The 21,644-nt window shown below is 43.3% G+C and overlaps 1 protein-coding gene across 4 annotated transcripts in view; it reads left to right on the plus strand.

Annotated features, from left to right (window-relative positions):
- The window catches only part of loxl3b (lysyl oxidase-like 3b), a 36,985-nt gene that overhangs the window by 12,889 nt on the left and 2,452 nt on the right, over positions 1–21,644 (plus strand). For 2 of the 4 annotated variants that reach the window (XM_063184083.1, XM_063184084.1), the window contains 10 exons: positions 2,777–2,851; positions 8,828–9,038; positions 9,399–9,579; positions 11,103–11,257; positions 13,324–13,494; positions 16,150–16,309; positions 19,224–19,467; positions 20,061–20,176; positions 20,826–20,962; positions 21,295–21,406. In XM_063184083.1, the coding sequence (XP_063040153.1) occupies positions 2,777–2,851; positions 8,828–9,038; positions 9,399–9,579; positions 11,103–11,257; positions 13,324–13,494; positions 16,150–16,309; positions 19,224–19,467; positions 20,061–20,176; positions 20,826–20,962; positions 21,295–21,406 (1,562 nt within the window). Of the gene's footprint in view, positions 1–2,776; positions 2,852–8,827; positions 9,039–9,398; positions 9,580–11,102; positions 11,258–13,323; positions 13,495–14,236; positions 14,393–16,149; positions 16,310–19,223; positions 19,468–20,060; positions 20,177–20,825; positions 20,963–21,294; positions 21,407–21,644 lie in introns of all 4 variants that reach the window. The other 2 variants (XM_063184086.1, XM_063184085.1) reach the window with 2 other exon arrangements.

Raw genomic sequence — 21,644 nt, forward strand, 5'->3', positions numbered from 1 at the left:
GTCTAGGGCCTCTCAGAGGCTTTCAGGCAGTTTGGAACACCTTAACTTTTTTCAAGTATTTCAACTAACTGTAAACATCTATACTAATGTGGCACATATGGTTGTATTCTGAAAAGCCTAACAAAAAAGAATATGATAGTAAAGTGAATGTAATACAAACATGTTTTATTTAAATTGAGTGTAAACGCAACTGTACAAGTCTTCGAACAGTGCAAGAAAACACAATATAAATATATTTAGCCATGACTTTTGAAGTTTCAACCTTGTAAGCGAAAGTGTTGGCTGCTTAAAAGTGCAAAGAGCATTTTGAAATGTTTTGCTGTTTCTGTACAAAGTGTAAAAAAGTAATTGTATGTCAAGGTACTGCATCTGTAATTCAGAATACTAAAGAACACCTCAGAGATTGCAGAAAATCCAAAGATTTGTTTTCACTCTTTTCAAACATGGCCAGCTATATCATTTCTTCAATATATATATATGAAAACTAGAAGTTTCAAGGTTTTTAATGGTGTCACTTCTATGTCTGAATGACAAACACTCATAGAGTTACAGATATGTTTTTGGAGAAGTGTCAAATTGCCCGCAAGCGGGCACTCGGACTCCAGAGGGTTAAGTATCGAAAATAATTTAATTGCTGGGCCCTGTCCAATGCCCTAGCTCTATAACATAATACAAGTGGAAAAGTCATTGGAAAAAATCGAATCGTATCGTATCGTGGGGCGTTCTTAAGTATTGGAAATAATCTAAACTACCTACCTAGCTACCTACTAGGGATGCAAATTTTCGATTAATTCATTAATCATTAGTTGATAGCCTTATCGATCGACTTAGGATTAATTGATAAGCGGCGTTTTCCCTTCGAAATCTCAGTGTTTCTCGAAAAAATACTACTAAATCTAAAAATTTCACCACATTTCAATTAATTCTACTTCAATTCTTTAATCCAAAGGTGATTTAAATATTCCCACTATTCACACCCCTCTTCACACACACTCTTCACATGCCCATTTCACTTGGTTCTCTTGTCAGTTGAATTGTCTATTAATTGTCGATTAATGTTTTTTAATCGATTAATGCATTCATCGATTAAAGTCGATTAATCGATTAATCGTTTGCATCCCTACTACCTACGCTACCTTAAGAAATCAATATCAAATCGTATCATCATGGAGGCTGTGATTTACACTCCTACTTTCTAGGTAGGTATCTATTGATCTATTTGTGTGTGTGTGTGTGTGTGTGTGTGTGTGTGTGTGTGTGTGTGTGTGTGTGTGTGTGTGTGTGTGTGTGTGTGTGTGTGTGTGTGTGTGTGTGTGTGTGTGTGTGTGTGTGTGTGTGTGAGAGTCTACCCCTATGCATAGCTGAGTTGCCGTGTAATGTGTTTTTGTGGGCCTCATATGGCTTCCAGCAGTATTAGATGTGAGTCATTGGGGTTTCCACTGAAATAATGAGCATTTGGCAATATGTGGGTCAGAGGACAAGGGTGGTGGCACACTGTAAAAATTGGGGTGTCAATGTATCAGCATAAACTTATTCAAAATTCAGATAGATTACAACACTGAGTACGTAAAGTCAAATTGTTTTAACAACAGTAGAGTCAAAGGTCAGGGTAAAATTCTGGAGGTGGCAACCGTAATTTCAATTCTGCAGCTCTTGATATTTACTCAATATTGAGTAGAATTAAACCTAAAACATTTACACTTACCAAAAAGCAAACTTAACACTGTTTTTGGGTGGGACCAAATGTCATCTAAAACTCGATCAAATGTTATCTTCAACTCTTTTTCTCAATTAATTTAGTATTTAAGCTACAACTCTTAAGAGCTGTATAAGGTAAGACTGATATTTTTTACCATGTGGTGAGGTCTGGAGTTCAGTGTAGGGCCTAGTTGGTTGGGGGTTGGTGTGTGTGGTGTGCACGCACTCAGAAGGTTGTTTGGATGAGAAGAGGAAAAATCCAGACTCACAAACGGAGTCTCATCATTTGTTTATAAATTACCACCATGTCCACAAGCAGACGCATTTTGGCTCTAAGCCATCATCAGTGCGTGGTACCAGTTTGTGAGTGTGGATTTTTCCTCTTCTCAAAGTTGGCAACCTTTATCGCGCACCCAAAGTTATACATTTATCTCCAGAAGTGGAGTGCGCCCTCTGACTTGAAGGTTGTTTGGATCTCATCAGGGACTGCCATGACTCATTGTGGGCGTGTGCTGGCTTCTCTAACACAAACTAACACTTCCATGCTGAAAACGCTTCATTATGGTATCGCTATTGGTAAAATGTCTGCTTTTCATTTCATTTGTGTCTTAGATCATCACATCACGTCATCGCTTTAGCATTGCTTCATTGTTGTTTGTTTGTTGATGGCTTGTGTGATTTGTCATAATGCTTATTTTTTGTTGCCACTTGCCTGTTAAATGTCTGTCAAATGCTTCATTTTGCTGTTTTTTGTTCAAGTGTGTGTGTGTTTGTCTGTGTGTGTGTGTGCGTACGTATGTGCGTGCGTGCGCTTGTGTGTGTTCTTGAGCTTATTTGTTTCATGTGTGTGCATGTGTGTTGTGTGTGTGTGTGTGTGTGTGTGTGTGTGTGTGTGTGTGTGTGTGTGTGTGTGTGTGTGTGTGTGTGTGTGTGTGTGTGTGTGTGTGCGTACATATGTGCATGCGTGTTTGTGCGTGCGCGTGCGTGTGCTTGTGTGTGTTCGTGAGCTTATTTGTTTCATGTGTGTTATGTGTGTGTGTGAGTGTGTGTGTGTTTGTAATCATTGTTTGCGTTGCAGGCAGAAACTCAAATCCAAAGCTAATGCTAAAGCTAACGCTAATGTTAAACCCACCGTCACCCCTGCGAAGAAAAGGTAACCTTGGAAACCAAATGGAAACCATCTTTTCAATAATGCCTCTGTTAACCTTGGAGTCAATATGTCAGCTAGTGCGGTCACAGTGTTGCTAACTCTGCAATCTCATTCTTCACTAACCCATGTAGTGATGCCTGAGGGCTCTCACATCAGGGTTCCTCAATGCATGAGAATGAATGGAGCTCAATAACAAATGCTTGTGTGTGGATTCTAGACTTGTTAAAAAGTAATTATTTGGACTGAAATAAGAAGTATATGTAACAAATACCTGAAATCTCCCAAAATGAAAGGTGGCATCTTTGTCACTCAGGCTCCATAGATCTCATGCACTTTAGACTGATCAGGGGTGCGTTTCTCGAAAGCGTACTTGTTAGCCAGTTAGCAACTTCGGTAGTTGCCAATGAGAAATTGCATTGCAAACAACAAAGTAGCTAATGTAGTTACAACTATGGCTTCGAGAAATGCACCCCTGGTATGGTGCAGTTGGGAAGCTCTTCTGTGTGTCATGTGACCTTCTTCACATGAGGGCCACACAGAAGAATGGAGAGTTTCGGAAACTGTCCACTGGTAGCCTAGAAATCTAGACGCCCCTAGCGACCGCAAATTGAATTTGCTCCCGGGGGCAGTCTAGCGGACCCCGGTCGTTTTGCGAGGCTGAAAGTTATCCGATGACAGGGCCAATCAAATCGCGAGGGGGGCCGGGCTACTTAGTAAACAGGAAACTTTCTAAGAAGAAGCATGGTGTCCGTCCGTGCTACGTACAGCACGAAAGTGCACTTAATTTAAAAAGCCTGGATGATAATACATTTCGTGTCTGACATGGACTGATGTAATAATACACCATGAACTTATCGGACACAAATAGATCACAACACAATACCATTTGATCATTAGATGTTTTAAACTAGCTCGGTAAGCTAAGTTGAGCATTTTACAGGACCAGATAGTCACACGCTATTATCAGACCACTACTGTAGGTGTAGAATGAAATTGCTGCCCCAATTTCTAATAAGATACATGCCATTAAAAACGAGACATTTGGGAGCTTTGAAAGTCTTTGAGTAGCTTAAATAGATGGGAATGGCATAGTCTACCAAGCTAGTGGCTAGCTAACCTGTCGTCAATAGGTATCCAGTCTTAATATAACCATTTAACAAGCCCCAAATGGCTCAACATTTCGCTGGTTGATCAAGGAGGGCCATGTGGTTGAAAACGAGGCATTTTTGAACTGTATAAGTGAAAACACGATTTATTAGGACACTTGTTTGTGGCTGTGGTCATCACATGCATTCACTGCTACGACGGCTCGAATTTGCCGCTCCACCTACAAAGGGGCCCTCGCTGGCTAGCTAACCTGTCGCCAATAACACAGAGCTAGGTATCCAGCCTTGTATTATATGCCTGCCCCAAATTCTAATAAGATCCATGTCATTAAAAACGAGACATTTGGGAGCTTTGAAAGTCTGTAAGTCGCTTACTAAATAGATGGGAATGACACCTAGAGTCTACCGAGCTAGCGGCTAGCCAATCTGTCGTCAATTACACAGAGCTAATATCCAGCCGTGTATTAGTTATGGGTATACAGCTAGCTAGCTAACACCGAACATGCCATGTTGACAACAATCATAAATATAACCATTTAACAAGCCCCAAATTAATCAACATTTCGCTGGATGATCAAGAAGGGTCGTGTGGTTGAAAACGAGGCATTTTTGAACTATGTAAGTGAAAACACGATTTATTAGGAAACTTGTTTGTGGCTGTGGTGATCATACGCATTCACTGCTACGACGGCTCGGAATTGCCGCTTCACAAGACAGCTGTGACGTTACACAGAAGTGTGTGGGGATTGGTTGTTTGCCATCCAATTGCGTGGCGTTGAGTGCTGAAGCAACCGTTTATCCCGCCCACACTGCTGCCCAGCCCTCCTAGACCCTGGTACAGCTTTTTGCTGTACGGGTCTGGCTCATTAGGCTAGTCCACTGGTGTTTGGTCCCAGACCCAGCTCTCAACACAGTTCAGTTGACCTCGGTTTAAGTACAACTACTCATAGTCCAGCGGATGGGTGATTTGATCGTGCACTTTTGAGTAAAAGCATGAAAATCGGTACACGTATCCTTCTTGATATGCTGATTAATGTTAGCGTTGGAGGCGTCGCGAAAAATGCATCGTTTTCAAGATGGCCGCCAAATCCAATATGGCCGACCCATATTAATGAATCTACCTGACACTTTGTAGTAAAAGCATGAAAATCGGTACACATAACCTTCTTGATATGCTGATTAACATTAGCATTGGAGGCGTCATGAAAAATGTATTAATTTTCAAGATGGCCACCAAATCCAATATGGCCAATTCATATTTATGAATCTACCTATCTACCTAACACTTGGTAGTAAAGGCATGAAAATCGGTACACATATCCTTCTTGATATGCTGATTAAGTTTAGCGTTGGAGGCGTTGCGCAAAATTCAGCGTTTTCAAGATGGCCGCCAAATCCAATAAGACCGACCCATATTAATGAATCTACCTGAGACTTGGTAGTAAAATCATGAAAATCGGTCCACATATCCTTCTTGATATGCTGATTAACATTAGCATTGGAGGAGTCACAAAAAAGTCATCGTTTTCAACATGGCCGCCAAATCCAATATGACCAACCCATATTAATGAATCTACCTGACACTTGGTGGTAAAAGCATGAAAATCGGTACACATGTCCTTGATATGCTGATTAATATTAGCATTGGAGGCGTCGCAGGAAAAAAAACATTGTTTTCAAGATGGCCGCCAAATCAAATATGGCCAGCCCATATTAACTACCTGGTCATTTTTGGTAAAAGCATGACAATTGGTACACATACTGTAGTTACTTCTTTACATTAGATGCTTATTCATATTAGGGGCCATGACAAAAATCAAATATGACTGACACATATTACAATACAATACATTGCAATATATATTTATGTAGCACAGTATCACAACTATGAAGTTTACTCAAAGCGCTTTGAAAAAAGACATACACGCATACATATACATTCACACACCAGCTGTGCACAGTGTGCAGACTGCTGTATGGCACCGCTTGTCACGCGAGACACAGACACAGACACAGACACAGACATAGACATAGACACAGACACAGACAGACAGACACACACGCCAAATCTTCACATCATTATCCTGGTCTAGAAATGAATACTAATACTGTACATGTAAACTTTTCACTCAAGTTATATTTTACATACCCTGAGTTGACTTTTTGATGGCCATCATGTTCCAACTGTGCCATTCACCATTTATTCAAAGTTTATGTCAATCTTTTAATTAGGCATTATTGGCAGTTTGATTGATGTTGGCCATAGTATATACCATAACCTGTGAAATCCTACTACTTTACACAATTGTTCTGATCTGAAATGTGGCATGGATTCCATCCCTCAGTGAGGGTACCAGATCTTGGGGTGCAATCAGGAGAAAGAGTAGGGGTGTAAAGGCGATGGCTGCAGTTTGTTTGAATACAAGTACATACAACTGACATGATTGGATATGGGCTACACATATGCCAAATGCCACATTCTTAACGACCTATAAACTGCCATGGGCAATCGTACACCACAACTTTACTATGAGATATTGCATAACCACCAGATTATATCACTTGTGAGATCAACTTGTGTTAACCAGGCAAGATATAAGCTTACCATACAACTTGCATTGGGTGCAGGATTGCAGTTTGTTTGAAAACCTTGTGCAGCTAGAAGTAGTCATCAACAATTAGTTTCTTTGAAGTAAGCAATCATAAAAATGTCCATGAATTAACAAATCAAGTTAACTTTCTGTCTAGCAATCTTGAAATTCTGGCCCTTTTGGAATTTGTACAAGGCCTATGCAGTTATCACTAAGCGCTAGAGGTGCTGTACATCCCACAAGCCCCTCAAAAGTCTTGGATTTGTACATAACGCTACTGCCGTATTACCCATTTGAGGCCTCAAGAATGCAATCAGTGTACCGATTGAAGAGTATTAGCAGAGAACATTTCATACATATCTGTCCATCTGTACAAAACCTATAATGCAAACAAAGTCAACAATCTTCAAAGTGTAAGGCTTTAACACTTCAATTCATGTACCTATTATAGAGTGGTAGAACACAAGAGGCGATGCAAACTTTTGCACCTATTCTTAAGTTATCACATTGCAGAAAATAATCTATTGTGGTGGTGGCAGACACAGTTTGGGCAAAACCATAACATGCATCACTTCATTTGATAACATGCCAATAATGTTTAATCATTTTCAATGGTATTTTGTGAGTGTTAATTATATGCAATGCCAAAATATTTTTGTAGAAAAATATGTATTTTCTTATAAACACTATCTTAGTTGGCCATTTTGAAAATGTGTTTTTTCCCACAATGCCTCAATTTCTAATATCAATGAGCACATCAAGAAGTAAATGTGCACCAGTTTCCATGGTTTTACTAAAAGTGCCTGAAGGATTTATTAAAATGCGTTTGCCATATTTGATTTGGCAGCCATCTTGAAATGTAAACTTTTTTGCAAAGTATCGAGTTCTTTTATCAATCAAAATATAAAAAAGTAACTGTGCACAAATTTCCATGCCTTTACTACAAACTGTCAGGTAGCTTCATTAATATGGGTTGGCCATAATGGATGTGGCGGCCATCTTGAAAATACAGCATTTTTAGCAATGCCTCCAATGGTAATATTTATCAGAATATCAAGAATGATATGTGTACCGATTTTCATGCTTTTAATACCAAGTGTCAAGAAGATTCATTAATATGGGTAGGCCATATTGGATTTGGCGGCCATCTTGAAAATGCTAAATTTTTCGCAACGCCTCCAATGCTAATATTAATCAGCATATCAAGAATGATATATGTACCCATTTTCATGCTTTTAATACCAAGTGTCAGGTAGATTCATTAATATGGGTCGGCCATACTGGATTTGGAGGCCATCTTGAAAACAATGCATTTTTCGCTACATCTCCAATGCTAATATTAATCAGCATATCAAGAAGGATATGTGTACCGATTTTCATGCTTTTACTACCAAATATCAGGTAGATTCATTAATATGGGTCGGCCATATTGAATTTGGCGGCCATCTTGAAAACGATGCATTTTTCGCGACGCCTCCAACGCTAACATTAATCAGCATATCAAGAAGGATATGTGTACCGATTTTCATGCTTTTACTCAAAAGTGCACGATAAGGCCCTTTTGTGTGTCCCATCCGCTGGACTATCAACTTAATTCAACTGAACTAAATTCAATTAATCTCAATTGAATTCTGGAATTAATTTCAGTGTGCTCTCTGTTTTGTTCTCTCTCAGGATAAAACATCATACAGAACGGGATTACCCTTCTCTGTAGCATGTATACAGCAGACTAGCTATCCACTTGTGCTACCCAGACTTCTTTGGTTCCTTACCTATATATAGATGGGTTCATCATTTTCATTTCTTTTGACTGTTTCCTGAGATGTTACAAGCCTTCTATAGTATAAAATGTTATTCTTTCCCCTTGAACATTTTCCAAACAAATCATGTTGAATTCTTAATTCTTCCTCATGAATCCAACAATTCCTCAATTCAACAATTATACATGCTTCCTGTCTTTTTCCCCTCTTCCCACCTTTTCACACACTCCCTCTATTGGTAACAAACCCCCCTCCCTCCTCTTTCCTCTAACTCACCCTAACTAATGCCTCTTTTCCACTGCAGGTTTTCTGGTAGGCCTCCAGCTCGACACAACGCGACTCGGCCGCCACTTTTTGCTCTCCGATTGAGCTGTATCGTGCCTATTCGAAAAGCAAAAAGTGGCGGCCGAGTCGCGTTATGTGGAGCTGTGGGCCTACCAGAAAACCTTCAGTGGAAAAGAGGCATAAGTAATCTTACGAAACGCTGACTCGGCGCACCACATCTGCTCCCCATGTCCTCAGGCTGTACACGGAGCGGCAGAAGAGCCACTTCCTGGTTCACTCGGTGGCCTGTCTGGGCACGGAGGTGCACTTGGCGGCGTGCCCGCTGCAGTTCAACAAGGCCAACGCCAGCGAGAGCTCCTGCGAGGACGGGCTGCCCGCCGTGGTCAGCTGCGTGGCGGGGCCGCTCTACACGCACAACGCCGCCCTCAGGAAGAAGCTTAAGGTCTCGGTACGTGTTGTCTTGTGGCCCTTCAGCGTTGTACTTTGTACCTGTTACAGAAGTAGGCATGCTCAAAACAAAAAACTTTAAAATATGCTAGTGTTTTGGGTCTGAGATAAAGGCATCAGATTCTGAAGGAAAAGAGCCACCCTTTCTAGATTCTTCTCATACTCATTCTCAAAATGTTCATTTAACCATGTCCATCAAATGCATTTCACCATGTGCATGTGCATGTGCTTGTGTGTGTGTGTGTGTGTGTGTGTGTGTGTGTGTGTGTGTGTGTGTGTGCGTGCGTGCGTGCTTGTGCGTATGTGTGTGTGTGCGGGTGTGTGTGTGTGTGTGTGTGTCCTCCTATGTGTGTGTGTCCAGAAAGCGGTGCGTCTGAAGGGTGGCACGCACGCGGGTGAGGGGCGCGTGGAGGTGATGAAGGGGGGCGTGTGGGGCACGGTGTGTGACGACCGCTGGAACCTGCAGACGGCCAGTGTGGTGTGCAGAGAACTGGGCTTCGGCTCTGCCAAGGAGGCCTTGACTGGAGGACGCATGGGCCAGGGTGAGACAGCGGACATGCACATGCACATAAGAATAAACATACCCACACACACGCATGCATGCAAGCACGCACGGACGCGAGCGCGCACACGCACGCACGCACGCACGCAGACACACACACTCACACACACACACGCTCACATAGTGCAATGCAATTTTGCTGTGTGTACTGTGAACTGTGGTGTGTCATTTTTTTCATTCATTTTTCATTTTTCATGCACAGCACATGAATGTGAACATGGACATTCATGAATGAATGAATGAATGAATGAATGAAACCTTCACTTTAGTTTACTGCTCCAGACAGGAAGCCTCACTATATCATAAATATTCGAACACACTGATTCACAACACTTGGCTCACTAAGCAGGCATGCTCGTGGGGCCTGAGTAATCTGTTCGTATCCTTATCATTAGAGGTCATCTTCTGGTGGCATCTGCAGTGAAGATTCCTAATAGTCCCACGGGAATTTCATTAAGAAAACATTTGAGGAATGCTGCAAGTACACACAATCATCTAAAATCACACACACGCACATGCACACACACCTGCACATGGCATGGCACATTGAGAACCATTTCAGGAATGTTGCTTGTGTGTGGGTGTGTATGTGTGTGTGTGTTCGCGAGCGTGTGTGTGTTTCTGTGTGTGCATGTGTGTGTGTGCGTGCGTGTGTGTGTGTGTTTCTGTGTGTGTGTGCGTGTGTGTGTGCGTGCGTGCATATGTGTGTGTGTGTGTGTGTGTGTGTGTGTGTGTGTGTGTGTGTGTGTGTGTGTGTGTGTGTGTGTGTGTGTGTGCATGTGTATGTGTGTGTAATGTGTTTTTGACTTTTGTGAGTTTGTTTTTTTAGTGTTACAGTCTTGGCAGCTTTGGTATACCTGGTTGTTTTGCAAAGCCCATAGCAGTGGCCCGTTTACATCCGCTTGTTTATTTGGAGTTCATCCATACTATATATATGTCATCTAATTAGTCTGTTTATGTACTTTAGGCTGTGTGCGTGCATGCGTGCGTGTGTGCTTGCGTGTGTGCGTGCGTGCGTGTGTACATGAATGCCTCAGTAGGTGTTTCACAAGCCCAAGTTGGCTGTATGTGAATGAAAGAGGTATATTGTATTACAACTGTGTCTGGTGTATGTTTGCATTTGTGTGTGTGTGTGTGTGTGTGTGTGTGTGTGTGTGTGTGTGTGTGTGTGTGTGTGTGTGTGTGTGTGTGTGTGTGTGTGTGTGTGTGTGTGTGTGTGTGTACTCTAGTAGTCACAGGAATGAGAAATACTGTGTGTGTGCGTGTGTGTGTGTGCGTGTGCGTGTGCATGTGTGTGTGTGAGAGAGAGAGTGTACATGTTTTGCACGTGTGTGGGGGGTTGGTGGTTTATGTGTTGTTTGTGTGTATGCACGTGGCTGGGGATTGATGGTTTGTGTGTATGTGTGTGTGTCTGTGTGTGTGCCTGTGCTTGTGTGTGTGTGCGTGCATGTGTGCGCGCGCGTGTGTGTGCGTGCGTGCGTGCGTGCGTGCGTGCCTGAGCAGGTATGGGTCCCATCCACATGAATGAGGTGCAGTGTTTGGGGACGGAGCGCTCCATCTGGGCCTGTACCTTTAAGAACATCACGGAGGAGGACTGCCAGCACACAGAGGACGCGTCTGTCCGCTGCAACACCCCCTACATGGCCCACGAGAAAGCGGTCAGACAATCCCTCTCACCCTACCCCACCTCTTTCTCTCTTTTGTTTTTTTCCCTCTCCTACTCTTTCTCTCTTACGCTCAAACTCACTCCCTTCCCCTTCTTCTTCTTTTTCTTCTTCTTCTTCTTCTTCTTCTTCTTCTTCTTCTTCTTCTTCTTCTTCTTCTTCTTCTTCTTCTTATTTATTTATTTATTTATTTATTTTATTCTTCTCTCTCTCTCTCTCTCTCTCTCTCTGCCTTACACACAAACACACTCAACCAGAGACACACAAAAGTGTACATACAAGCTAAATACTGTGTATGCAACAACTCCGACCTGGCCTACGAGAAACAAAGCGGTCAGGGAGTCCTTCTCTATCTCTCACTCGCTCTCTCTCTCTCTCTCTCTCTCTCTCTCTCTCTCTCTCTGTCTCTATCTCACTCTCTCTCTCTCCTTTCTTTGCTCTCTCACAGAAAGGGTTCTCGCTGTCTATCACTTTCTCACACGCAAACAAGCACAAGCAAACATGTTACAAAAGTGTACTGTTTATACAAGCCAAATATACAAACTCTTCATCTCTCTTTGACATTTCCCTTTCACACGCTTTCTTGTAAACACAAAAGCACACGGAAAAGAGTTCAATTTCACCTCAGACAGGCTATTACCGTCTATCTCATTATCTCACTATCGCTCTCTCCCAAACCACACACACACACATTCACACACACACACACACACACCCATTCTCTAAAGCGAGAGGATGTGATTTTGCTGCCCTGTGTCTAAGAGTGTGTTTACCGTCTGCCTGTTGGTCCTCTTGGCTCCACTCACTGTGTCATTTGGGATTACAGGAATACAGAGACAGACAGTTCAACATTCATCTTGGCGTGTAGTGAAAAGACAGACTAGGAGACTTACAGTCAGCATGTCACGTAGGCCACAGGGGGTGAGAGCGGAATGGAGACTCCCTTTTTTCACCGTCCTTGGCGTTTTGGAGTTTAGTGGGTTTAGTGTAATGTAGCAACACACAGTTGGTTAAATATAGTAGTAGTCTATCGTTAGACCAAGTGTGGAGATAGTTAATGATTTAAGGTTCATTCTGAACTACTACTTGTGGTATTCATCACATTTAGGGCGTGAACGAAGGCATTAAGTCGTTAAGGTATAAATGGGTTCGGTTTAGTTCACAGTTCATAGAGTAGGAAAAAGATCTTATTTAGAGAATTAGTTCATGCACGACACTGTGCCCAGGCCACACAGTGCCCATGTCACTCACTGGAGTGACTGAATGAATAGGTTCCTTTTCCAGAACTTTCCAAAAGTGGTTTCACCGTTAAACATCACCTCATTCATGCCATTCATAATTCAGGTGTTTCTTTCCACAAATAGTTCCGTTGTCCTGTCGATTTGGTCTACCTGTCGAGCTGAGGTACAAACCGCTCTCGCATCAGAGGTTTGGGTTAGACCTAGTTAACAGCCTTCTGGTAGCTCATTTTGATGAAGCAGCCCATTTCGGCAAAACGCTGACTGAAATCTGCAGTTATTCCTTTTTAAAGGATTCTAGACATAATTTCAGGGCAGTCGTTGTACTAAGGCCTTAAATAATCTAGACTTAATACAAAATAAGAAACCAATGACTGAAAGTATGAACCATGGTAACACTCTGGCTCAATCGTCATGCAATCGACAAAGGTTAGCAAAAATGTTGATTGGATGAATTCACTGACAGCGCTTTATAAATGTGTGATGAAGTGAAATGATTCTGAGAGACATTTCCTTTCTCTTCCATTTATGGCAAGCTATATTCCGCTTATTTACTTTATTTTGAATTAATCTGAATCTCTGGTCACCATATATTAAAGAAAGTTTTGTGAAAACTGGGAAAAGAAAGGGAAGCAATCCACTTCCAGATGTTTTGTAAATCCAACACATACCTGCTTTTCTGCAATACTGACCATTAAATAGCATTACAAATAACCACAACTCTCAGCTTACTTTGCCACATCCTATGACATCCTCCTTCATATCACGGATGTTATGAAGAAGAGGCCCACTCACAACCTGGTTCCCTGCCCCCCTGCACAGGTGCGTATCGGTGGGGGCCGCTCGCGTTACGAGGGGCGCGTGGAGGTGTCGCAGGCCCTCCCCAACGGGACCCAGCGCTGGGGGCTGCTGTGCGGAGACGGCTGGGGCACTCCGGAGGCCATGGTGGTGTGCAGGCAGCTAGGCCTGGGATACGCCAACCATGGGCTGAAAGTATGCTGCATACGCCATCTTGCATATACATTATGCCCAGAACCATACATACACCCCCACGACATTGCATTACATGCATCCACATGTGCGCAAACATACCAATGCATGTACACTCGCTGTTCAGCAAAACACGACAAATGTGCATACTTGCATGTGTGAATGCATATGTTTTTGTGTTGCCTATGCACAGAACCAAGCACTCATTACATTGCATGCATCCCCATGAGTGGGAACACACCGATGCATTTCAGTTAAGTGTAACATGTACATACAGTGTGAATGTACATGTGTGAATGCACATACTGCATGAGAATGTGTGACTACTAAACTAACATCTTCCTGAAAAGAGCATGAATGTTTAAAATACTTGAAGTCACTAAATAAGGACAGACTAGTAAGGGTTAGCACAGAAAAGCGGAGGAGAGGAGACAGAGGGTGCCATTTCAAATGTGTGTGTCTGTCTGTCTCTGTGTGTGTGTGTGTGTGTGTGTGTGTGTGTGTGTGTGTGTGTGTGTGTGTGTGTGTGTGTGTGTGTGTGTGTGTGTGTGTGTGTGTGTGTCTGTCTGTGTCTGTGCCTGAACGAGTGGTTAACTCCTCTGCTGTGTGTGTTTGGCTATGTGGTTGCCTAAAATTCTGCATATCTATGCATGTATGGATGCGTGGTGTCTGTCTACCCATTTAGCGCCCTCTCTGGCTGACGTGGAGCAGGTGTGTGTGTGTATGTGCATGTGTGCGTGTGTAGGTGCGTCTGCAGGGTGGGCGCTCGTCGTACGAGGGCCGGCTGGAGGTGCGGGTGGGGGAGCGCTGGGGGGCGCTGTGCAGTCAGGGCTGGGGCACCAGGGAGGCCACGGTGGCCTGCAGGCAGCTAGGGCTCGGATACTCCATGCATGCCATCACCGTGAGTACACACACGCACATGCACGTACATACACTCTCCATGTATGCCATCACCGTGAGTACACACACGCACGTGCACGCACATACACTCTCCAAGTATGCCATCACCGTGAGTACACACACGCACATGCACGTACATACACTCTCCATGCATGCCATCACCGTGAGTACACACACGCACATGCACGTACATACACTCTCCATGTATGCCATCACCGTGAGTACACACACGCACGTGCACGCACATACACTCTCCAAGTATGCCATCACCGTGAGTACACACACGCACATGCACGTACATACACTCTCCAAGTATGCCATCACAGTGAGTACACACACGCACGTGCACGCACATACACTCTCCAAGTATGCCATCACCGTGAGTACACACACACACATGCACGTACATACACTCTCCATGCATGCCATCACCGTGAGTACACACACGCACATGCACGTACATACACTCTCCAAGTATGCCATCACAGTGAGTACACACACGCACGTGCATGTACATACACTCTCCAAGCATGCCATCACCGTGAGTACACACACGCACGTGCACGCACATACACTCTCCAAGTATGCCATCACCGTGAGTACACACACGCACATGCACGTACATACACTCTCCAAGTATGCCATCACAGTGAGTACACACACGCACGTGCACGCACATACACTCTCCATGCATGCCATCACCGTGAGTACACACACGCACATGCACGTACATACACTCTCCATGTATGCCATCACCGTGAGTACACACACGCACGTGCACGCACATACACTCTCCAAGTATGCCATCACCGTGAGTACACACACGCACATGCACGTACATACACTCTCCAAGTATGCCATCACAGTGAGTACACACACACATGCATGTACATACACTCTCCAAGTATGCCATCACCGTGAGTACACACACGCACGTGCACGCACATACACTCTCCAAGTATGCCATCACCGTGAGTACACATGCACGTATGCACGTGCACGCACATACACTCTCCAAGTATGCTCCCACTGTGAGCACTCACACACACACACACACACACACACACACACACACACACACACACACACACACACACACACACACACACACACACACACATGTACGCACACACATGCACATACACTCTTCAAGTATGACCTCACCGTGAGTACAAACACACATGCACACACACACACACTCACCGTGAGTAAACACACGTACACATGCACGTACGCACGTACACACTCTCCAAGTATGCCATCACAGTGAGTACACACACGCACGTGCACGTACGCGCACGCACATACACACATAATCTCTCATCGTGAGTATACACACACACATGCACATACGCACGTGTACGCATATACACTGTATATCCAAGTATGCTCTCGCCGTGAGTACACACACACACATAGACAAACAGACACACATAAGCACACGCAAGCACGTATATAAACACAACACAAATACAGATTTATAAACTTGCATGTACGTACATATGCTATTCTTGACATGGGAAAATATTCAGTATTGAAACACATTCAGGAAATGTTGACAGTCCATGCATGTATTGAATGTACTGCACATAATTATTCATACTATCATCCTCATAATGTTGCCAGTCTCATGTACTGTATGCATTGTTGAGATGTTCAATTCATGTAACCATATTTTATTGATACACACACACACACACCATACCTCTTCTGATCTTTGCGTGTGCATTTGCGTTGCAATTTTTGTTTCGTCGTAAGGAAACGTGGTACTGGGATGGCAGTAATGTCACAGACATGGTGTGGAGTGGAGTGAAGTGCACAGGGAATGAGATGTCCCTCTCCCAGTGCAAACGAGACAAAGTCTTCAACTGCCAGAAGTCTACAGCCAGATTCGCCGCTGGAGTCATCTGCTCTGAGAGTGAGTACTGTGTTGCTGTGGCTTAAACACACACACACACACATAGGCCTGTCACGATAACAAATTTTTCTGGACGATAAATTGGCTAAGAAGCTATTGCGATAAATGATAATATTGTCTTTACGGTCATTTAAAAAATATATAATGACAATGGGATAGAAATGAGAATACAACCTTTCTAATTTTTAAGGCGTCGCAGCAGGGGGTGCTAGATAGAGGGGTAGATAGAGAGATAGACAAGGTAGACAAACTGAAAATTAAAAGTACACCAACGTTTAAGCATCATTGTGCTGAGTGAAAAGTGCCTATTGATATTCAGTCTAAAAGAGAGTGACAAGGAAAACAAAGGAGCATGCAATAACTTATTGTGGCAAAAAAGATATCATGCTTGTTAAAACTTATTGTACGATATATTGACTTATTGAATATTGTGACAGCCCTACACACACACACACACACACACACACACACACACACACACACACACACACACACACACACACACACACACACACACACACACACACACACCCTTCGAAGTACTGATGGAGTGGACCCACCCCTGTTAATTTAGTTGCCTATTAAGTGCAGATGGCATAACATGTTGACTCACTAGTCTTTGATCAGAGATTAAGCAGATCGGGCAAGTACTGTATGCTATTACTTTCACTTTTTCTCTTTTATGATCTGATCCTCTCCCTACAGTACATGTGTGACCTTCCCTTCTTATTTCTCTCCCACTTTCACACTGGGCTGCTTTCCCAAAAACATTCACATAGTACTTCAGTTGTAGCCTGGTCCTGACCATCCCATAATACTACCATTTCATTTCGTATTTATGGTCTGGAAGTTGTGTGATCTGACGCGATTGCAGGAAGCGGGAAGTTTGCACTCAGTTATGGTTTGAAATGATTGGACAGCTCTCACCCAATCGCCGACAGTTACTCAACAACAACATAGCGCAGGCCAGAGCCATTGGCACAGACGTTTTCGTCATCGCCACAAGCGCCCTCCCCCTTTCTCCCCCACGTGGGGCGCTTATTCGCTTATTGGCTGTTTTCTGATTAGATTAGATGGGGGGCGTTGCGGTCAAAATCCCACCGATCTGGACACTCCACAGAAGAGCAAGGCCAGACTACCCTAGTGGAGCCAATCCTTTGGCGGAAGTACGTAGGATGGCTCGCGAGGCTACTTCAGTTGTTGTCCATTTCATTAAAACTCGACTAACGTGAATGTATTAAGCACCATCATTTCCAAACCTGAATGACATGTTCCCATAGTAGAAAGAGAGACTTATACAATTCTGTCACCCAAATGTGCTCAGTGGTCAAGACTTCTAGACGCATGCTGCCCTGATTCAAAGTGACAAGGCTGTGCTTGGTCCCGCCTCTCTGCCCGCAGATGGGGCTACTCAAATACTGTTCCAGAAATGTAAGGAGTAGAAAGTAACATAGGCCTACAGATATTTGTCAAAAAATGTAACGGAGTAAAGTAACGGCGTAAAAGTGAAAAAAAAGCTTCTCAAATATTGTTCCAGAAATGTAAGGAGTAGAAAGTAACCTAGATAATTGTCACGTAAATTGTCAAAAAATGTAACGACATAAACGTAAAAAAACAACATACCAATTAAAATGAGTAAGTACATTTTATTTTTAAAGCACATCTAAAAACAGCAAAAAAACAGCTGATTTACATGTTTTAATCAACAAAAAACAAAACTGACCAAAATGAGCGTTATAAACAGCTGATTTACATATTTAAATAAACAAAACCCGTGAAAATGAGCATTAAAAAAGCTGATTTACATTTCTAATATAGGCAGGCTGAAGGGACGTTTAGTTCAAACCTAAGGATCTTTAGTTCAATTTTAAGGACGTTTCGTAGGCTTTTGCGGTAGACGGAACGTCCTCGACGAAAGATCCCCTGCCATATACGAATGGTCCAACGTTTTGTTCGAATGGTCCCCTCTATAGAATTCATTCGACGAAAAGACCTGTACCCTTTTTAATTCACCTTCTACCACTCTCTTATCCACTGTTTTTTATTATATTGTTTCAATCTAATTCAGTATTACTGTATCAGCACCTTTCCCATGCCCTCTCTGTCTGTCTGTCTCCTTTAGTAGACAAATATGCCACACACCATCTATTACATGGCATCTTATTGCTCACAACAATTCAGAAGTGCAAACCTTCTTCAGGTGGTCTGAAAGACTCAAATTTTGTGAGCAATAAAATGCAAGTGGAATGGATGGTGTGCGGGATATTTGTCTACTACGTTGACCCATAGCCTGGGTTACAGCCAATGCACCTGTTCTAACAGAGGTGTGCAATTGTGTTCAGTGGTGGACAGTCCATCTCCTCTGGCATTTTCCAGCTAAGTCTGTGCAGCAGATCACCCGCACAGATGACTGGCTAGCTGCTCTTTCTTTCTTTCTTTCTTTCTTTCTTTCTTTCTTTCTTTCTTTCTTTCTTTCTTTCTTTCTTTCTTCCTTGTGTCCAATCCAACATTAACTCAACACCTTTTCCCCTCACATTGCCTGCTCATAAAGCGCCGTCTGACCAGGTGCTTAACGCCATAATGGTGCAGCAGACAGTCTGAATTGAGGACTGGACTGCGCACATGCTTTCTTTTCTTTCTATCTTTTTTTCTATTTCTTTCTTAACACCTTCTTCATCGCTTGTGTTTCCTCTACCATTTGCCAACATTTGGGAACCACCTGCATCGAGGACCATCATCTGCAGATGCTTTCTTTCTTTCTTTCTTTCTTTCTTTCTTTCTTTCTTTCTTTCTTTCTTTCTTTCTTTCTTTCTTTCTTTCTCTCTCTCTCTCTCTCTCTCTCTCTCTCTCTCTCTCTCTCTAATTCACCATTAACATATTTTAAATCACTTGCCTCTCTTCCTGTCTCCTCCAGCGGCATCTGACCTGGTACTAAACGCCACGCTGGTGCAGCAGACCACCTACATCGAGGACCGTCCTCTACACATGCTGTACTGCGCGGCGGAGGAGGACTGCCTGTCCAAGACCGCGGCCCAGGCCAACTGGCCCTACGGCCACCGCCGCCTGCTGCGCTTCTCCTCCCAGATACACAACGTGGGCCGCGCAGACTTCAGGCCCAGGCTGGGCAGGCACTCCTGGGTGTGGCACGCCTGCCATGCGTAAGTGCTGCTGAGAGAATGAGATGGTATAGTGGTGCGAGCGTGCGTGGAGGATGATCTATGTTTGACTATTGTCTCTTTTCCACTGCCGGCTGGTAGGCCTACAGCTTGACAGAGCGTGTCTATGCCGCCAGTTTTTGCTTTTCGATTGGGCATGACACCGCTTAATCAAATACCAAAAAGTGGTGGCCGAGTTGCGCTGTGTCGAGCTGTAGGCCTACCAGAAAACCTGCTGTGGAAAAGAGGCATTTATGTACTGTATTAATGTATATTAATAAATGAGATGATAGGTTGCAAAAACTACAGAAAGAGAAGTTTAAAACAAACAAGATATACACATAGATATATGTATATACATTTATATATGTTGTTGCTGGGATAGGAATAATAGGTTTAACATTTGGGTAGGTTTGGGTAGTTTTCACATTTTGTGTACCAGCAGATATAACACGCTAATTCACATTCATACATTTAACAAACCTTTTTACAGTTCTTATGGGCAAATAATTTGATAATGATGATTATTTTGTGTCATTTTTATGGTGAGCCCCACGTGGTGGTCATCAATGGTGTTTGTCTTTGTGTACCTTTAGGCATTACCACAGCATGGACATCTTCACACATTACGACCTGCTGTCCCCCAATGGCACCAAGATGGCGGAGGGACACAAGGCCAGCTTCTGTCTGGAGGACTCAGAGTGTCACGAGGGTGAGAGGCTCACATGATTCATTTCATACAGAAAGGCTACAAATGTTGTACTTTGTACATGGAGGGATATTTTGTACACAGCTCTCTATTATATAGCAATGGACACCAAAACGCAGATCACGGGGGTGCTGTGGCACAGCACGCTGAGCCCCCAACATTTGGGCTTGCATGCCCATGGGGACCCAGGTTCCAGTCTGACCGGGGTCATTTCCCAGCCCTAACCCATGTCTCTCTCCTGCTCGTTTCCTGTCTCCTCTCACCCTGTCCTGTCATAGTAAGGACCCAAAAAGTCCCCAAAACAAAAAACACAGATCACATCTATTACACAAAGAGAGGGAGATTGAGTCTCCAAACACACAGAAGACAGTGGCATTTGGGGACTCACACATCCACTGTGAATTATGAACAGCTAACCACACTTGTCATATTTGATACATATCTTTCACCGTTCAAGGTTATTTATGGATGTAAATGCGTAAAAAAAGACAACATGGTCACACAGCACCAGCCGGGTTATATGCAGTCACTTTTGCCTTTTTGCCCCATTTGCCTGCTGTTCATCACTTTGGAGAAAACAAAACTGACGGTAGTTTCTCTGGTAAATGGCATAACCATTATCATCCTTGTAACTACCGTGCATATGTTATAGGAATTTCGAAGCGCTATGAGTGTGCCAACTTCGGAGAGCAGGGCATCACAGTGGGATGCTGGGACCTCTACCGCCATGACATAGACTGCCAGTGGATCGACATCACAGATGTGAAACCAGGAAACTATATTCTACAGGTACTGTAGACCAATCAGACCTCATTTCCTGCCGCTGGTTACTTAACGGAATTCTAGTAGGTCTGCATTGTACTGCATGGAAACGACTCTGACTTTTAAAGTTGACGGTAAAGAATGCTTGTTAAAATGTATCAGGATTTTAGTTTTAGAGGTTTTTTGGCTGCCAAAATGTCTGTTAACTTCATTTTCATATTCTTGTAATGGCCAAGTTTTAATTTAAAATGAATGTTCATGTCTGGTACTGTTTTTTGTCCTCTGTAGGGGATAACAGATTTTCCTTACCTATCTTTCTGCCATTTACTTCTAATTGTGTATTTCCATGTGAATGGCAGGTGGTGATAAATCCAAACCAAGAGGTGTCGGAAATGGATTACACCAACAACGCCATGAAGTGCAGCTGCAAATACGACGGCCATAGGATCTGGGTGCATAACTGCCACATCGGTGAGACAGCATTATCGGCCCCGTATTATATTTGCCTGCCCGTCTGCGTCTGTGTCTGTGTTTACCTCTGTATGTGGATCGCTATAGCTTCCTACAGCCCCGTAGGGCCCCATTGCTACGCTACAGTACATGTTCTAGTTCTAACTGTTCCTGTCTACTTCCAGACAACCAGACGCTGAATCACCCATATATCACATTCATTCTTGCCTCAAAACATCGAGCTGACTCACACACATGC

Source organism: Engraulis encrasicolus, chromosome 19, assembly GCF_034702125.1.
Source record: "Engraulis encrasicolus isolate BLACKSEA-1 chromosome 19, IST_EnEncr_1.0, whole genome shotgun sequence".
Taxonomy (NCBI): Eukaryota; Metazoa; Chordata; class Actinopteri; order Clupeiformes; family Engraulidae; genus Engraulis; species Engraulis encrasicolus.